The 20,469-nt window shown below is 34.5% G+C and overlaps 1 protein-coding gene across 13 annotated transcripts in view; it reads right to left on the bottom strand.

Annotated features, from left to right (window-relative positions):
* The window catches only part of LOC121370530 (trithorax group protein osa-like), an 80,593-nt gene that overhangs the window by 17,767 nt on the left and 42,357 nt on the right, over positions 1-20,469 (bottom strand). For 12 of the 13 annotated variants that reach the window (XM_041495827.1, XM_041495823.1, XM_041495821.1 and 9 more), the window contains 4 exons: positions 18,358-18,499; positions 8,543-8,638; positions 5,567-5,695; positions 1,929-3,260 (listed from right to left, as the gene is read on the bottom strand). In XM_041495827.1, the coding sequence (XP_041351761.1) occupies positions 1,929-3,260; positions 5,567-5,695; positions 8,543-8,638; positions 18,358-18,499 (1,699 nt within the window). The remainder of the gene's footprint in view (positions 1-1,928; positions 3,261-5,566; positions 5,696-8,542; positions 8,639-18,357; positions 18,500-20,469) is intronic. The other variant, XM_041495830.1, reaches the window with a different exon arrangement.

Here is a 20,469-nt window from a genome sequence, read left to right on the forward strand (position 1 = left end):
GTTTGCAAACATAACTCATATGGGTTTTCTGCAATTTTTCCTTTGCAATGGTCTTTACCCTCTATATTAATATAAATGCAGATTTTGTTTAATCCTGATGTCAAGTCATTCATTCATTAGTTCATATACAGTAAACCAAACACCAAAGGGACCAGGTAGACAAAATCTTGTTTTTCGAATATTTATTCCATCATATTCTGTTTATCAAAATGAGCATTTATTTCTATCAACTTGCACTGAATTCGCAAACTTGACCGCTTCTATAAGTATGCTCTGCATAAAATATGCTAAGTTAATCATTAAAGTATCATCATTATAAAACTATTAAACACTAGTGCTTGTATTCCCAAATGATGGAAACAGAACACAAAAGTTAATTTGGTGGTGCACAAGTTAAAGCTCGCTGCAAAGATAATCTATTTTAAAAAAAAGTTCCACATTGTTATTGAATTAACTGTATGTAGTTGATTACTAAATATCATACATAGAAAAAATGAACTGAACTGACTGACTTGCTGAGCTATCTCCAGTAATATAAGTGATCAATTAAGAGGAATTTATGGTTAGAAACGAAAGAAAATATCAGTTGTTAATAAAGTAGTGACTGTACTTTGTGCATTAATATAATTAAAAGAAACTGACATTTATTTATTGTTCCTGTTTAAAGGGATGTTATAAATGTATGTGCAAAATATAATGTATCAGTTGCAGAGCTTCTAGATTATGGTAGCCCCACTCCCATGGCTAGTGAAATCAATGTTGGGCTAGTAAATAACTACTATTGCCATGCCCGACAGCTAGTGATTTGTTTTTGGCCACATGTTGCAGTTAAAGTCTATTTTGTAAAATTGAATATCCTTACCCCTCCCTAGCCTCCCAAAGTTAGGTTCTTTAGGTGACATATCTGATTATTACTATTATTTAGTAAAATTGTATTAACTTAGAAGTAAAGTAGGCTAGTGAAATTTAATCGTCGCTAGTAAATTTTTTAAATTACTGATCCCGTGGCTAGTGTATTTTATCAAAAAATTTAGAAGCCCTGCAGTTGTCAAGACAGACTATTAATGTTTTTTTATATTTCATGACTTTGGTTAGCTACGGCTAACATTTTGTTGGTCATTAAACAGGTTAACTGCCATTGCTTTTAATGTGTATACTTAAAGACAATGAACAACAAATACACTGCCTTTTATAAATGAATACCGCTCAAATACTTGAACATAATCGTGATTCTCTCAAACATTTGAACACAATCTGATTGATGTAAGATCTTAATGCCATCAACTTTGGTCTCCATTGGCTAATCTGACATGAATCAATGTTATTTCAAATCAAGGTGACCTTTAATTGTGAACAGGCACTTTTATGTCTTATGGCTTATTCAGCACCATCAGATGTATCACATGAAAGGTTATTTAGACATGCAATGATACTGGCTTCGGTTAATCTATTAACAAATATTTAAAGCTAAGAGGCCAGTGAAATAAGATTATTTAATTAAGACTGAATTATATAAACCCTATTAAAAATATTAACTTCCAAACAAATAAAACACCCTAATCAACCTCAACATAACCTATTTAAATATTTAATATTTTAAACAAATAAAACAAGCCTAAATACCCCAACACAAAAACATTTAATTATTAAATATTTCAAACAAAAACATCACTAAACAACCCCGACATAAGAAAATCTGTAGAATTTAAGAAATAGAAAACACAACTAGAACCAAAAAAAAGATGCTCAAGAGAGAAAAGAATTGGCAACTTTGGCAGCAAAAAAAGAAAAATGTACAACTCAAAAAAAAGAAAAGCAAAATGATGACATAGCATGCAACTGTACATGTACCTGGTTGGTGCGGATCATACATTAGTTTAGCAAGCCATTTGTTACTTCATGCAGTGTCCACGAAAACACCAACTTACCCTGGGTGCTGTTAACCGTCGTGGTAATGGGCTGGGAAACCTCGACCGACGTGAAACTAGCAGTGGGTTGGACCTCGCAGTTCGCCTGACTCACTTGACTCATCTCCGGGGGCTGGGGGGTGGTCGCTGGGGTTAAATTCTCCGTTTCCTCCATCTTACCATCAGAGCGTGCTATTGGTGCCGAAAGAGGTGTCTCCTCCGTCGTACAGGGAGGTTTTGAAACAGGCACTGCGGTGTCCCCAGCGCCTTCACTGGAGTCCGATAAATTACTGATCACACTAGCCGATTCTGAGCTCTTGTTGTCTGGTGTTGGGGCAGAGTTGACGTCTGGCGTCGGCACGGAACTGTTATCGGATATAGGGGCAGAGGTGTTTTCAGACTGGTGATCAGAGTTGGCTAAATGAGATGGTTCTTGCTGCTGATGTGGAAGCGGATTGGAACTTGAGGAAGCGGGGTCTTGGACTTCGTGTGAGAGAACTGAGGAACTGTTACTACTTGTAGTACTACTACTACTACATGTATTGGCAATCGATATACTACTTGGCAAGCTGTTTTGCTGTCCCCCCTCACTGGGTACCGTGGAAGCTGGTAAAGACGTCACCACACTCTCACCCGTGTTACCACTATTACTACTACTGTTCTTTTTTGACTTCCTTTTACTGCTCGTAGAAGTCCCGGACGCTGGAAACCCACCACTGTTTGTCATGGAATTTGGCGACATTCCACCAGGCATTGGGCCCATCGCATTTGGCATAGTGTGTGGACTGAAGTTCATGGGGCCCATGTGATTCATATGGCCCATCTGACTGGTCGAGTGGTTGCCCTGCATGCCGTACATCCTGGCCTGATTCGGCACGTTAGGCACGGACCGCATGCTCTGGGCTCGGCCTGCCGCGCTGTTGGCCGCAGCGATCATGGCTGCCTGCGCTGCAGCTTGTGCACCTTTAGCTGTGGCAGACATGGCCATGGCCCCTTGGGGAGATGTCGGCGTGTTTGTATCCATGGTGGAGCCCATCCCCGGGCTCGAACCGGACCCCTGAACCGGCGGCCCTGATGGGCCCGGACTGGATCCTGCGCCCATGTGATTGCTGTAGGCACTGTAATGGCTGTTCATCCCCATGGGGTTCATGTTCACGGGCATACCACTCTGTCCATATGCATTGTTATAGTTTGTGTTTGTCATGTTCCGTTCCATGGGCATGTTGTTGTAAACAGAACTCGAGCCCATTTGCGACATCGGATTTGGTCCGTTGTACATAGTCTGAGATGGATAGTTTGACATGTTAGACGAGTTTGGCATGCCAGGTACATTTTGCTGCCGAGAAAAGTTACCTGAAACAAATGAGTAGAATGCTGTACGCTCAACAATATACCCCTTTAAATTTGTTTTCAAAAGTTAAGTTAACTCTTCAAAATGGGCTGCCAAAATTGCCAGTCCATAAAAAGAAAAAAGGAAGGGAAAAGTGTCGATGTAGGCATCCAGTGTATTAAAAACAATCTGAAACAAGAAGTTACAAAATGACCACACAGTATAAGGCGGTCGACTTCATGAAGTATAAAACAAAGTAAGAACATTCAAATGCATTATAAAAACATTTCTGGCAGCCCATTTATTTGTCAAATGTGCACAAGAAATAAGTTAAATTAAATGTTAAAATGAAAAATATTATTTGAAATAATCCAAACTATTGACAAATGTCCATAATACTGTTAAGTCCTTAGTGAACAAAACACAGTGATAATATGCAATGTAGATTTATTTAATTGTTGTTAGCTTCTTTTTTTTTTTTGGGGGGGGGGGGGGGGGGGGGGTGGGTGTGGTGGTGGTGGCAGGATGTAGCCTAGTGGTAAGATGCTCACTTGATGCGCGGTCGGTCTATCAGTGGGCCCACTGGGCTATTTCTCATTCCAGCCAGTGTACCACAACTGGTATATCATACATCAAAGGCTGTGGTATGTGTTATCCTGTCTGTGAGATGGTGCATATAAAAGATCCATTGCTACTAATGGGAAAAATGTAGCAGGTTTCCTCTCTAAGACTAGTCTATGTTAAAATGTTACCTAATGTTTGACATCCAATAGCCAATGATTAAGTAAATCAATGTGCTCTAGTGGTGTCGTTAAACAAAACAAACTAACTTTTAACTTTGTAGATTTTTCTTTAATGAGGAAGTCCAGGGCTTTTAATGCAGTGTTGGTACATGCACCGGTGCATGCTGATTTTTGCGTGTGCATGTAACTTTTAAAACTGGGTGCATGCGGTGCATGCTAATATTTTTGAAGTACTGTGTATTGCATATACTAGTATCCTGTTGTCTACCAGATTCAGACTCAAGTTGGTGAATTTTGCGTATGCATTTCGTAATCTGTTCGCCACATGAAAACGATAACTTTTATCTTATGGGCGAATCCATTTTGTATCCCATAATCCTACTTACAACAATGGCGCCCTTTCGGTCATTTCCGTGAAATATATTTGCAAAAATTGCCGGTAATATCTCGGATATATCCGTGAACGGTATTAGGAAAGGTGGTCGAGACCGACTTTGGGGTATCCACGCGCATAACACAGTTGTTGTCGTCACTGACAAATTGAACTCCGCCAGATCTGTGATCAATACAAAGTACCGTAACTGCCTTGAACATTTTCGACCTCAGATATGGACCTCAGATGATTGCGAACGTGCATGTGCGTTACTCGCATAGTTGACTCGAAGTCAGCCAGTGATTATTTCAATCGCAACTTCTCGTCGAATTCCGTAGGCTAATTTATATTATACCAACAGATCTTATCGAGTTAAAAAAGTTAAATTAAATTAAAAAGAAAATAATAATCAACACTGTAATCAAGGTAATTAAAATAGTATTTTTCTCATTGTTAACAGGATTTACCTTATTTTTGGTGCATGCAGAATTTTAATGGTGCATGTAACTTTTTTTTTCAGCATGCACCTGGTGCATGTAGATTTTTTTTTTCATTTCTAGGCCTGAAGTCCAGTATTAGTGATGACAACATTTATGAACATCTGACATTGTGAAATGCATTATTTAAAAAAAAAAAAAAATTATGATCATAGATCATTGGCAATATAAAGGTTGGGATGCCTTGAATGATTCTCATACAATGTACATACAACAATAATAAATTTATAATACATGATTTCATGTCCATATATAATACGATTTTGTGACAATTGTTATAAAAATGTATGCATGTTTAATAGAAATCATATTTCATTCATTTGTCATATATACTGTACATGCATACCCACAATTATTATTTTTTAAATATGATTTTACTTTACAATTCATTAGTAAAAGGAATGTGGCAATTTTTCTCCATATATGAAATGTTTGCTGGTTATGCAATTCCAAAGAAAAAATTCTTCTACAGCATCTAATTAGTGAATTTTGTTAACTATTGAACATACTTGAAAGCTTATTTCTAAATGGTTAATATTACCTATTTGGATATATCAATATTTAAAATAAACCAATGAAAGTTAGTCTTTCTCAGGCTTTGGTATTAACTGGATTATGTCACATGGCATCTGTAGCAGCCGGCAACAGCCAGCTGTAATTTCACTATCACCTGTTATTATGTTTTCATTCTTAATGACATCACAGGGGTTACCTACCTGCTCCAGGGTTATACTGGTTGTTGAACTGACTGAAGTGACCCATGTGTCCACCCATTTTGTTTCCAGCAGGGCTCAACCCCATCTGGTTGGGCCCCATGGGTGGAGGCATCATTTGTTGGTTAAAACCTGAAAATTGTCAGCAATGATACATCACGTAAGATTATTTCAATTCAATAGCAAGTAAATATATAGATATTATAAATATTGATGAAGCAAATTTCAAACAAAATAAGCCTTTTTAAAAAAAAAAATTTAACGCCAAACTTAGGTGATCATGATGGTAACAGTGCAGTTAGGAAACATAAGATGCATCCTAAATTAAATGTTCATTACAAATTCAATATCTTAAAGTGAAAAAAATAAGCAGTTGGTAATAATAATATAAATCAGGTGGACAAAACCTATTCAGATTAGTCAAGAACTCGATATTTTCCCATTTATTTTCATGCTTGCAATTTATAGTTCAAGCACGCTCTCCTGGACATACACCCAACTATCTGGGCAATCTGCCTAGGACAGGTGGTTGACAGATGTTATCGTGGTAACTCCAATACAAAAATGTCCAATATTTTTTTTTTTAAATCACAATTTTTGATTAAACTAAAACTTATTTAAAAGAGATTTCTAATATTCTTTTAATATTTTATTACATTGTATTATTATTATTATTAATTATTAGCTGCTTACCAAATATCTTTCAAAACTGACATTTTGTACTTGGTATAAAATAACATACCAAGTTATTTCCCTTTACTTGACAGACCAAATAACAGATGATTAACTAGCACACATTTTGTAAAAAATATATAATCTTGCAAATACTGAACTATTATTAATCTGTAAAATTAATTCTACATGTTTTAACACATATTTCTGGAAATATGTTATTCTAAAGGACATGATACTCTCAAAACTCTGGCTGAAGTTTAAAAAAACATTGTTTAAAATATTCATTTATAAATGTACATTTGGCATGTTTTGAGTTGTTTTTATTATCTATAGAAGCCAAATAAAATGTTATCATATTGCCATTTAATACTATACAATGTTGTAAGACCACCTTGTTTTAAATTACCGTGTTGAAAAACTTTCTGTAAATTGTATTAACAAGAATTCTGTGGAATTTATTCAAATTACTTGGTGTGGCCGACACTTGCATCCATAGTTATTCATTTCTGCTGTGAGATGAACATACACAAATTAACTGTAAACCATGTTTCATTGATGTAGGACTATTTTGTGAAAAATTAAGCTGAATGTGAAAATTTAACATCAAGTTAAACTAATTTGTTTTATTTATTCTTTGGTAGTTAATACGAACAAGCTGCAATTAGTTAATTATGTCTTGTCATTTTATGTGTAAAATATTAGTTGAGGCCTTATTCTGGGGGGTTTTAAATGGCAATAAATTTGTTTAAACCAAAATCACATTATTTTATTATATTTTTCTAATAAAACACTTAGAAAATATTAACGAAAGCAAGGGTGCAAAAAGTACTCGCCAGCTCGCCAAATGGGAGTAAAAATTCTCACGGACAAGTTGAAAAATGCAACTATCAGTCCAACGAGTAACCCGTCTTTTTCTGACCATGATATTTTGTTTTTATTTTATAAATTTTGAATTCTGTAAATCTTTATGAAAAAACTGTGAAAAACTGTCTTTATTAGAATATATAATATATATATATATATCATTTGATGTAAAGACGGTGCATATTATATTATTATAAAACATTAATATATTGTTCTATAGGCTAGCAGACTAGTATAAATTCTGATGGGCTAGTAAATTTTAGTTTGTTCTTGTCTGGTAGTCTAGCGAAATATTTTTCATTTCTGTACCCCTGGGAAGTGGTTTTATGATGATTCTGAAATATTTAGTTAATACATGATTTAAATATAACAAACAAGTGAAATATCTGCTGATCATTTTATTTTTCCATGTTCCTACAAATGATTACCTAAAGACAATATTTACATATAGCGGAATGTCCTCGTAATGGAGACGAGGCCCACTAGGGCAAAGTCCCATTATTTTTCAGGAATGGAGAGTTACGAGGATATTCCCCATCTTAAAATACACCATTAAATAATACTTTTATGTGAACACCAATGATTTTGGTGGGTTAAGTAAGTAGGGTTTCATCTCTCCATTACTGAAAAATAATGGGAGCGTTGAGACAATACTGTGACTTCGCCGGTGTATTTTACCAGTGTATAAATGTGTCTTACCAACTGATGGAATGACTGGTTCACACATGGTTAGATTAACCTGTGATCATAAATAATTAGCACCATGTGCCATCACAATCGACGGTTTATGAATGAGCCACCAGACGAGCATGTCACACATGCATGATTAATAATAACCACAGGCAATTATATTGCATTATTATGGTGGAGATTCGCCACTTTCAGCACATTTCAATTATGTATACAGAAAATAAATGTCTGCCACATGAAATGTGACGTTTGGTTTGACTATATAAAATTATTGATATAATAATTTGCCAACAGCTGGGAGTCATCCAAAGAACGAAGAAGAAAAAAAAGGCACTAATAATACTGATTTTAATCATTATTACGATGTAACATAAACATTCTTAAACTGAATTACTGTCATTCAGTAAAATAGTTTATGATGTATTGTGGGGGAAAAAAAAAAAAATCAGGAAAACTCTATGTCTAATATTTTAAAATATGAAAATGCAACTATGATGAATCGAATATTAAACTTGATAATTAATGTTAATGTCTGCAGTCATACATGAGTGATTTATTAATACAAGCGAACACATCAAGCTCAGTCATGTGAAACGCCTTGCTTATTCAAGTGATAAATGATACAAAATCATGATGCGTATAAAGAAATGTGTGATTGTTTTAAGATGGCTATCTCATATGTATGTATATACTGTTTATCTTTGGCTGCCGTATGCCATGGGGTCACCTCATTTTCAAACGAATTCCTACCTTGAGCTGCCATGGGTGACTGGCTCATCCGAGATGCCTGCCCATCCAGCTGACTGGAGGGAGGCCTTGGGGGCATCGGACTACCAGCCTGGTTTCCTGCAACGAAAACGAGAAGAGAAACTTGAACTAAATTATTCATTTGCTGCCAAACATTTTAATAGAGCTGCCAGGAGTGAAATTTTAGGTTCAGTATCAGTATTTTGGGGGCGATTTACACCATTATCAGTATGGTATTCAGTCAAAAATAACATTTGGGGGATCAAATAGACAATAACACCCGCAAATTGTAAAAATTCCTTAAGATTATCTTCTAATTAAATTCCATACACAAGGCCCTCCCTCATCTGGTTTATACCCAATCCAGTTTTGTTTCAGAAAAGCTAGGTATACCAACAAGTTTAATGTCCAAGATTTAGCTACTGGCTAAATGGTGGGAAACATTTTTCAGTGCAGAAATTTGTTTATTTTGAGATTTGCTCGGTACTGTAAATGGTACTGACATAATAGCATACCAAATGGTATATATGGTATACCGTCAGGCTCTAATTTTTAATCTGAACTACAAAATGGTGGAGAATTAAAATATCAAGATTCACTTGCAGCTAAATACAGCTAGAAACTTTAAATCAATTTCCATTTTGAAAATTAAATATTATCTGCATGTTGTAAAATCCCCTCCACACACCCCCCCCCCCAAAAAAAATTAAAGAAAAGAAAAATATTACACTGTTTAATCATACTGCAGAGTCGCATCCCAACTAGTAGAAACTGGAAAGAATAAAACTAACCTTTCCAATTGTAGCCAAATTCCAACTAGAATAAATTAAACTACTACAATCCATACCACCGGCCTCGGTGGCGTCGTGGCAGGCCATCGGTCTACAGGCTGGTAGGTACTGGGTTCGGATCCCAGTCGAGGCATGGGATTTTTAATCGAGATACCGACTCCAAACCCTGAGTGAGTGCTCCGCAAGGCTCAATGGGTAGGTGTAAACCACTTGCACCGACCAGTGATCCATAACTGGTTCAACAAAGGCCATGGTTTGTGCTATCCTGCCTGTGGGAAGCGCAAATAAAAGATCCCTTGCTGCCTGTCGTAGTAAAAAAGAGTAGCCTATGTGGCGACAGCGGGTTTCCTCTAAAAAACAGTGTCAGAATGACCCTATGTTTGACGTCCAATAGCCGATGATAAGTTTAAAAATCAATGTGCTCTAGTGGCGTCGTTAAATAAAACAAACTTTACTTTACAATCCATACCAGAACTGTTTACAAAGGTAGGAGGCATTTAAATCAATGTTGTTATAGGATGGTAGACCGATGATAGAATTTTTAGAATATTGCATTTATAATGAATTCATGTTACTTCAGTTCAAATTCTCACTTCACAAAAAAACAAAAATCAAATGGTAAAATTTGGTCTTATAGCTACAAAATCTAGAGACAAAAACCAAAACAAATTAAGAACAAGGACAAAAACAGCTTTCCAATGGCACTAAAATCTATGAAATAGGATGATGTTCAAAGCCTAAATCTGTGTGGTCTTCATTTCTCAAATTTCATGACAATATTTTTTTTCCTTCCATTTTAATTCCATATATTGTCCATAGTGACTACTCAAGAGTGAAAGTAATTTATTTAGTCAGCTAGTTGTACGTTACAGCAAACCAGATTTTAAATTACTGTTTTAGCGTAAACAAATTGTGCCATATGGTGTCGCACTAATATAATAAATGGAATCCTAAATATTTGGAAAAGCTTGGTTTGGTATTTTTGGTATGACTACCCTGTATTTCAGAGGTTTCAAAACAGGAGACTAATATTATACTGCATTTAAATTCATATTTACAGAATTTTGAAAAACTGCTATCTATTTGTTTAAAAAACAACAATGCCACAGTTCGCAAAAAGATAAGCAAAAAGAATATTAAAAGCAATTTAATGTGTTTCTTTTCTATCATCAACGTCTACCTCCAAGGGGGAAATACCAACTCAATTTGCACCATTATTGGCCACACACATCACAGTGCGTGGTAAAATATGTAGGAAATACCAGGTGTTTGTTTCTATGGTAACCAAGTGTTGTCAACAACATTACGGTCATTTACTTGTCAACCTACAACAATTTTATACTTCAAACATTACAAACACATTAAAAAACCAAAACCAAAAAAAAACATGCATTTATTTTTGTAATCTACCAAGTCAGTATGTATGTATGTATGTATAAATAATATCAATACATGAAAAAAAAACAGAAAAACCCGAACCCTTAACAGCTCTTTATGGATTGTGCGAGTCTAGGTTCTGGCCACAACTAATCAATATAATCGAATGCCAGGAGATGCACAGAGATTAGTACAATGATCAGGTGGAGATGGGCACCTGTGTGCTAGGCAAGCTCGGGAAAATTATGACAGTAACTTGATTAAATGACAGAAATATTTTCTAAAAACATCCAGAGGTTGTGGGGTTTTTTGTGGGTTTTTTTACTTTCTTTCTTTTTTTATGAAGATAAAATGTAATTTTAGAAGTCTTGCATTATCAGTTTTCATTTAGTTTGGTAGTAATAGTGGTGGAAATATGGCAAATATGTCTTATAGAATTTAGGTTTTTGGGTTGGGTTTTTTAAGTTATTTGTTTTTGTAAAAGTATCTTTGTTTTTATTGTCTTTTGTGGGAACCTACAATATAATCGGATGGGTGAAAAAAGGTATGTAGAGTGGATTCATCCTTTATATGATTTTTTTTTTTAAAGTATTACAAATTGAATAAATTAACAATTGTTCAGCTTTGTTCACCTAATTCGAATTACAGTAAAACTTGGCAATTATATTGTTCTCATGAATATAATTTAAAAAGATGAAAAAGTAGTAACATACCAATTTGCCAATCAACATAAATTAGCTTTTATGCTGCTTCTTTTTTCTTTTCTTTTCTTTTCTTTTCTTGGTTAAAATAAGTTAAATATGACTGTATTTAAATACAATTTGATATATTGTTAACAATATTTTTAATCTTACTTAGTATGATGGGAAATTTTATAGTCTTCAAAACTTTCAACAGCTTATTTTAAACTCACTGTATTATTCTAGATTTTCTTTAATAAAACAAAAATTTAAATTAAAGCAAAATCTAAACGGTATGCAGAGATTATGGCACTGCTGAACAGCACCCTTTAATTGATTTTTAATACTGATGGTGAGGTACTGAGATTGGTCCTAGGGTTGTGCAATGGTTTAAATGAGTTCCCATTTAGAATGTATGCCAAAGATAAACCGCATCGTATCATATGTTTTGATCAAAGAATATATTAATTTTTTTTACACGAATAGTGACCCAGAAATACAGTACAGATTATTAAAAATCCAGAATTCAGGATACCGTATTTTCCCCATGTATTATGCACACTTTTTTTCCAAAAAAAAATAGATTCAAAATGGGGTGTGCATTATACATAATAGAAAAAAACACATTATTTATAAAAATGTCCAGCGATCACCCATAAAAAATCGTCAATCGGTAGTTTACAGGTTATTGACAGTGTTCATGACAATGAAATGTTAAAACACCCGTAAAAATCGCTTTTCACTTGTGATGGTAGTAATAATTGTAAAATAAATGTATAAAAGCATCCATACCTCGCCAAAATTTGCACAAAAATAGACCGTAAATATTTTTAATTTCCAGGAGATTTAATTCAGCCATTTCCATCAAACCAGAAATATACGACACTAATATAAAATTAGAAATCTTATGCATACATGTTAAGACACGAGAACCAAATGTAATATGCTATATTTTTGTTTTCATTTACTTATTAGTCATTTACAATGTATGGGTATATACTTTTGTCTTGATTTATGCATGTGTGACATGTAAGTACGCAAGTACCAGCCCATGTTTTGTGTGATATGTAGGTATATGTACGCAAGTACCTACCTTAAGTTTTGTTTCTTGAATATACCGCTGCTTTTGTTTTTAGTTAATTTTGGTGACAGGTGGAAAACGGTACATCTTGCATTTACTGTCAATTTTGTGGTTTAAAAACACGGTGCGAAATATGAACCACAGAACTGCTCAGAAATAATCAAAATTATATTGTGGTTCATGGGGTTTTTTTCTTGAAATAAACGTTCAAAGTGGAGAGTGCGCATTATACACCGATGCACATAATACAAGGGAAAATACTGTAAATCCATAAAACTCTCACCTATGCTTTTGTTATATATGCCTGGCTTGTTCCAACTGATATCATACGACTTTTTTAAAAACTGACTTTCACAAGTTCTGTATGAACCTCAAATGTATACTAATTTTGTGAAATGCTTAAAATAGATGGTTTCAGTTGTTTCTTTGTTTAAAATTAATAAAATAACTGTTTACTTTATGTTATTACTTGATGTTGAATCAGTAAATGTTAATGTGTAATGAAATAACATGCAGACTTTTTTCTTTGTAAAAACGTTTTTTGTCATAAAAACAAATGTGAGAATTTCCTCATTTGGCTACTGACATAAAAAGTGAAACTGTAGAATGGTGATTCGTTTGTGTCATGTATCAATTTTCAAAAGACAGTCTGATTGTCATTTGATTATGTTATACTCTTGGAATTCTGTAGAATGAAATGTCTCACCTACCAGACACATTTTCCAGGCTCTGTGATAAAATCCAGAGACTATAAACTATATAACTATAAACCAAGTTTCACTGACCTAGGACTTAAAACGTTTGTGAGAAACGGATCAAAAACACTGTTGAAAAAGTAACACAGATCTATATCTCATCTTTTTACCCTGTAAAGGCACGACAAAAATGGCATGTGACACTTTTTTACCATTTATTAAGTATGAACCACAGAATTACACTTATATATGAGCAGCTTTACATTAAAGTGCTACATCGTTCGTTTAATGTGTAAAGCAGTTCTGTGGTTCATATTTCCATTGGCATCAAAAATTATCACATTCAATTCTTAAGTAATAAGTGTTTTCCCTAGCCTGTTTTAACATGGTGTGGCACCATGTCTCAATTGTCTAGCACCATCATGCCTTAATCAGTGCCATGATGGCCTGAGATTAAACAAGCCTTTTTCAATATTTAATTCTAAGATTGCCGTTATAAAACACTCAGAACATATATTATTATTTAATAGCATATGTCTGTTACATATTTTGCCATTCATTTATTAAAGCAAGCACATTAATTACTTTTATTTTTATTTCAATAAATTTGTTTTGTCTTTAATGAAAAAAAAAGTGCCTTGAAAATGGTAAAATGCCCCAAAAATTCTTTAGTCTACCATGCCGTGCCAAATTTCTAGGAAAAATACAAAATAAAAATAATTTTAAAAACGTTTAACTGTATTATTAATAACTAATGCAGAACAATCACTGAAAACTAGCCATGGCAGTAACTCCTGCCTCACAAAAAACTTTCAGTCAAAGGTTTGTGAAGTCATAACAAGACATGGATATATAGCTATCACCACAGTTCTGTTTACCATCTCGTTTACATTACTTGCAAGAATACAATCATAGGATAAAGATTATTTTGTGATAATGTAGTTACTGTAAGGAAGACGTCACAATGAGACAGCCGGAAAGGAAGTCCTGTGGTACATTAAACGCCACATGAAGTCAAATAATAAGCTACACAATGTGAAGAGATCACACAACAAGCTATTGAAATTGCCTTTGAAAAGAAAACTCGTTTACAACCACACTGCAGCTCATCATACAAACACAAGAGAGTTAACCTTCTGTCTATATACATTAGTCAGTCTAACACTTGTTCACGGGGTCAATCAGTACAAAAACATTGCCAGAAATGTAAATCTGCCTGATATCCTATCACGGCCTTTGATGTGCAAGTGAGGCTCTCTACCTGGGGAGCATGTTGCTACAACAATAACTTTTCACACTTCTGTAGCCAGCTGGGAAACAGCTTGAAAGATAATTACCCACGTCATACTGCAATATGCCTTTCAATGAACATGCCAATGCACTTTTAACATTTCCACACTAGATTCTTTCTTCTTTTTTTTCTTTCCGTTTTTTCTTTCTTGTGCTTTTTTAAATGTTTTATTTGATTTACTTTGTAACTGTCATGTGGTTTCTCCTTTCAACCTAGTGGCATAATTAACGGCAATGATTTGTGGAGCCTCACGCTAGTGAATGAATGAACCTCCACCCAAGACGCATGGGAAAACAGAAAGGCTTGCTATTGGCAGATCATCACATTCCAAAGGGCAGTGAGCCAGCCCACTCTACATAATAAATATTATTGCCTCTCAGCAGGTGTCCCACCAATAGTGGCACAGATGCAATTAAGACCTGTCTGGTCTTGACACCAAGCTGTATTCAATCATGGCATAGACAAGTAATTCACCACGGCCAAGCCAAGTAGATATCAGATTAGGCTAAAATGTTAGGCTACGTACCACTTAGAACAAAATAGCATGAAAGGATTTCCCAGTCTGCGAGTCACATCCATATGACACAAATCGGAAATCCCCACAATTAATGAGTCTCTTCACTGCCTATCTCTTACCAGTCATAAATCGCCTATTCGATGTTTTTAATTAAGCAATAACAAACAGATTACCAGCCGTGCATTAAATCCACTGGATAAATGCAATGCTCTGTTAGCATACTGGTTTGGCACTTATGATGAAAATGCCTATTGAACCTTGAAACGAGAATTGTTTCAAAGTGCTGAAAAGCAATGACTAAAAATAAGCCTGGCTAAAGGATTAAATGAGGCTTTCAGCTGAAGGTTTTCACAATACACACTTGCATAACAATCGACGGCTCTCTATTCTTTTGATCAATGGTAAAAAGGGGTTTTCCCCGAGTGTGTGCGTGGATGATACCACTTACAATGCGGGTGAACAAACAAAACACTACTGTACTAACTTACTGTAATGGAAAGCACATTGTCACAACAATCACAACCTTCTGCAAGGCATGTGCTCTACATGTGTTGCTCTACATTTCACAAACAAAAACAAAGACAAATGTGCTTGCCACAAACATCAAGATATTAAATATTAAACTAATCATTACTATGATCACAAAGTACCAATAATAGGAAGAGTAGTAAAAGGACTAAATTTATATTATAAACATAAAACAAAAGCTACACACACAATGTTATTTTTCATCTTATTGTAAAGAGTTAAAAACAGTGCAACTCCTCTTAAACGATTCACCCTCGAGAACAAGTAAAAGTCTGGTTTAGAGAGGGGTTTTTTAAATTGATACTTAAAAAGGGACCATGAAAAACATCCAGTTTTGTGAAGCCTCCTGAATGATCATAAGTTTATGAAGTTCAAAGCTTTTCTGTGCAGCTGATGGTAATCTGCAATTCCACATTTCCAAAAATCCAATTTATCAATAGGGCCATGTGATTCAGTGTTTTACTTGTCAGAAAATGTGTTGTTAGGGCTCATTCAATGGTCAAATGCCTGCACTTTTGAAAATCTGTAACTTTATTTTCATGTTTCTATCCAATTACAGTTCAAGCACGATGATGTGTAGTCTATGTTGGACAGAGGTCAATGGTTAGTTGTTAGTAGTTGGTGTTCTGTTTCTCTACCGAGGAGCATTTTGTCAGGTTCACAATTAAATTATCAATTCACTAATTTTGTGATACCCATTTAAAAAATAAAAGCTGAAATGATTTCTAAAATATGAAACCTTTAAATCATATTTAAATTAAGGTTATTTTTCAGCATTTTATATGAAAATTATTTCTCACACACACAAAAAAAAGAGAGCTAAAACCTGACAAAAAGTTGGGGAAAATCACATCCCTGTTTCCTGTAACATTTCCCATTATGGTAAACAGATTAAGTGGATGGTTGTGATATCCAACATTAAAAACAATGTATCAGATGAGGATTCGTTAAATCTGTAGAATAATGTACACTGTAAACAATCTTTAAAAATCTTTAAGCATTAGTTACAGGGCTAAAATTTCACCAAATTATGTTGAACTTCAAAAATTGCAAACATTCAGTAATTTTGTATGAAAATGTCAATTATTACAGAAAATTATTTCGCCAAATTAAAATAAAATGAGCCAATTGTTTTTGAAATTCGCAACTGGAGAATTTGCGGAGTGCCAGAGCTAGCCCTGAGTTATTACATTTGTTTCAGGTTTTCAAATCAATTTCAGCTGTAGAGAACATTTTGTTCAGTATCGCATTGCGATTTGCTACACAAGTTTCAGAGATCACTGTACAATTTTAAAACATTAACCCGTACTTGCTATTCAATACTTGCTATTCAATTTTCAATTGATATGTAATGTCGCCAATCAAAAATTTAAAAACGAAATGTTCCACGAGCTGTAGATGATATTTTAAAGATATAATTTACATTCCATGCATCAATAGCGATGATTAGTGTAGTTAAAGAAAACATTACACAAGAAACTGAAAAACCATCAATTTAAATTGCACAAGAAAAATAACATCAAACTAACATTAGGCAATAATATGTATGGTTTTTAAAAATATTTATTTCACAGTAAAATAATACCTGTGGAAAGATCATGTACTTCAATATGAATATGGATTTATACTTTTAGATTAAACCTTACTTTTAACTTTCAATTAAGAGTAGTTTTGTTTAAATCATAAAATAACTGATAAATATGTGTCGTCATGTTTTAATATGTACTTTAGCAGTGAAGATTTTTACATCACAACTGAACTGAGTTGGATGTTTTTGTCTTCTTACACTTCAAAAAATGATTCTGGGGAGTCATGGGGAATTAATAAATACATGTTTAACTACACCCCAGCACCAAAAATACATCGGCTATTGGGTGTTAAACAAAGGTAAATACAAGAATGAAAATTTACTGATCAATCAGGGTTTTATCACCTTGTTTCTAGACTCCGATAATCAGCATCATTCCCCACCATTCCTCAAAAGCTATGTCGTTTTATATTCCCAATATTGGAGTGAAAAAATTCCCAATCAATGTAAATAATTCCCTTTTTTTTTATTCTATTAAGGCATATTTTTAAAACAATACATAAGACTAGATATTAATTTGAATAAATACAAGTATATGTATAGTATTAGTCTTTTCGATTGTAACAAGATGTTTTTTAAATAAAACTGAAAATTCCCCAAATTTTTTATTACAGCAACGCTACAAAGTCAAAGCCATGAGTGTCAAGTCAAATTTTAGAAATAAAACCCTGTCAATACCAATGTAAAAAATCAAATGCTAAATTAAAACAGTGTGAAGTGCTGTAAAAACCAAAGAGCGAGAGTGATAGCTTGCATCAAGGCTGACCGAATTAATGTTTAGCGACACCCCAGCACAAAAATAGAGATCAGTTATTGGCTGTCAAACAAAGGTAAGTACATGCTCGCACCAAACAGTGAAGGGGCGGGACGCAGTTCAGTGGTAAAGCACTCGTTTGATGAGCGGTCGGTCTAGGATCAATCCCCGTCGGTGGGTCCATCGGGCGATTTCTCATTCCAGCCAGTGCACCATGACTGGTATATCAAAGGTCATGGTATGTACTATCCTGACTGTGGGATGGTGCATATAAAAGATCCCTTGCTATTAATGGAAAAATGTTAGGGCTTTCCTTTCTTCGACTATATGTCAAAATTACCAAATGTTTGACATTCAACAGCCAATGATTAATAAATCAATGTGCTCTAGTGGTGTTGTTAAACAAAACAAACTTTTAAATTTTTACAAATGGTGAGGTCTGTATTCCACATGGAGTCATGGGATTTTTCTTTCTGACACATACACACATGGGAATAAAAGAATAGACCTATGTACCTGAGAGTGAAGCAGGCGTGTTTGACCGTGACCCCGTTGACCCTGAAGGAGATGGAATATGTCGAAGTGATGTTAAAGGATGATGTCCACTTGGGATAGGTGTTCCTCTCGAATCAGAGTTTTCATCTAAGCTACGAGTTTCCTGGAAAAAATAATAATTTTAATTTCATACAATTTAGACATTCAACATTGGCAGAAATAACTGTCAATTCATATTCAACAGGTCATAAATACACTATTTTGTCATATGTAAGACCCAACTTTAATTATGTCGCTTTATCAAAATATTCTTAATAAAAAATAATCTAGACATCCATGGGCAGACAAGGGTGGGAGTGTTTATGAATTTGCAGGAGGGTGATTTTTCGAATAAACAGATGGATACATTCTTTTATTGTCTCTGCAGAATCTTCATTTCAATATTTATCTTGTCAAGTGTTATGTAATAATTTTCTTGCCCACTTGATTGAATTAGCTAGCTTTTGTATGGTGCTAGATAAATCTCTCCAACACCCCGGTGCTACATATGTGTGACGTCGTAACTCATATTTTATGATAAATGATGTCATAACTCATGGTTTTCATGCCATTTCACATTGTGTCATTGTTTTAAAAATATTTAAACAAAATTAATATTTTCAACTTTATATTTAATGTTAAGTTGTTGCATTTGTATGTTGTTGCATAAGGTGGACTATATTTTTTCATGTATGATTAAAGGAGTTTGTAGGTGAAATGTTTACAAATCATTTTACAATAAACAAACCGTACGTAGCTTACAAAATTAAATGTTTTGTTACTGTAATTAAATGGGCAAGAAAAAGAATCAATCACCGTTGTGAGATATAGATAAGGCAATTTTAACCCTCGGGACAAAATGTTTTTGTAAGGGCATCAGTAAACATTGGCCCTCAGAAAAAACATTTTGTCCCTTGGGTTGGAATTGCCTTATGTATACCTCACAACTGTGATATATTCTATTAATCTAGATACAATATAAATGTACATGCAGAATGGGAGGATGCTGTATACTTCCCCATTGACAGCCTGTCCCACTACACTCACATTATACATATTACTGCCCTAATTAATTGTTGCCGAGCTATTGTCTCTTCCTGTAATTGGTTTCCGATTCTGAGAAATTATTTCAAAACTCAAAGTAATATAATTAACAATGTAAATCTTCAATTGATTAGTGTACATTGTCATAACAATTAAAATACCAACATGTTTAGCATGGAGCAGTACACGTAATGTGACTGCATGATTTTATCCAAAGATTTAACCGGCCTCGGTGGCGCCGTGGTTAAGCTATCGGTTTACAGGCTGGTAGGTACTGGGTTCGAATCCCAGTCAAGGCATGGGATTTTTAATCCAGATACCGACTTCAAACTTCGAGTGAGTGCTCCGCAAGCCTCAATGGATAGGTGTAAACCACTTGCACCGACCAGTGATCCATAACTGGTTCAACAAAGGCCATGGTTTGTGCTATCCTGCCTGTGGGAAGCACAAATAAAAGATCCCTTGCTGCCTGTCGTAAAAGAGTAGCCAGCGGGTTTCCTCTAAAAAAAAAGTTTCAGAATGACCATATGTTTGACGTCCAATAATGATGATAAGATACAAAAATCAATGTGTATCAATGTGTTCAAGTGGCGTCATTAAATAAAACAAACTTTACTTTTATCCAAAGATTAAGTGATTTCTTTACATTGGTATTAATACTTTGAGGATTTTAGTGCACTGCTACATGTTTAAATATTTTATTTTGCAAACACTTCCAGAGATACACACATACATACAAAGATAATGCTAATATTTTTCTATAGAGAACGTTTTTCTATGTAACAAACCACACACAGAAGTATATAATGGTTCTCTCCCTTTAGTAGTTTCACCACCATGCCTCATATATATGTGGAGTCCTGTATAGGTGCTAAAGGATAGTCTCTAAAATACAGGCAGCTAGTCTTTATCATGAACAAAATGAAGATGAGCTGACGATCAATCTCCTAAAATGTGCTAGGAGAGCAATCACACTAAGTTTCAAATAAAACTTATTAAAAAGATTTTTGCAAAGTGATTAGTCTGCCGTTCACCTAAAACTTTCTAAGT

This window comes from Gigantopelta aegis, chromosome 4 (assembly GCF_016097555.1).
Source record: "Gigantopelta aegis isolate Gae_Host chromosome 4, Gae_host_genome, whole genome shotgun sequence".
NCBI classification, from domain to species: Eukaryota; Metazoa; Mollusca; class Gastropoda; order Neomphalida; family Peltospiridae; genus Gigantopelta; species Gigantopelta aegis.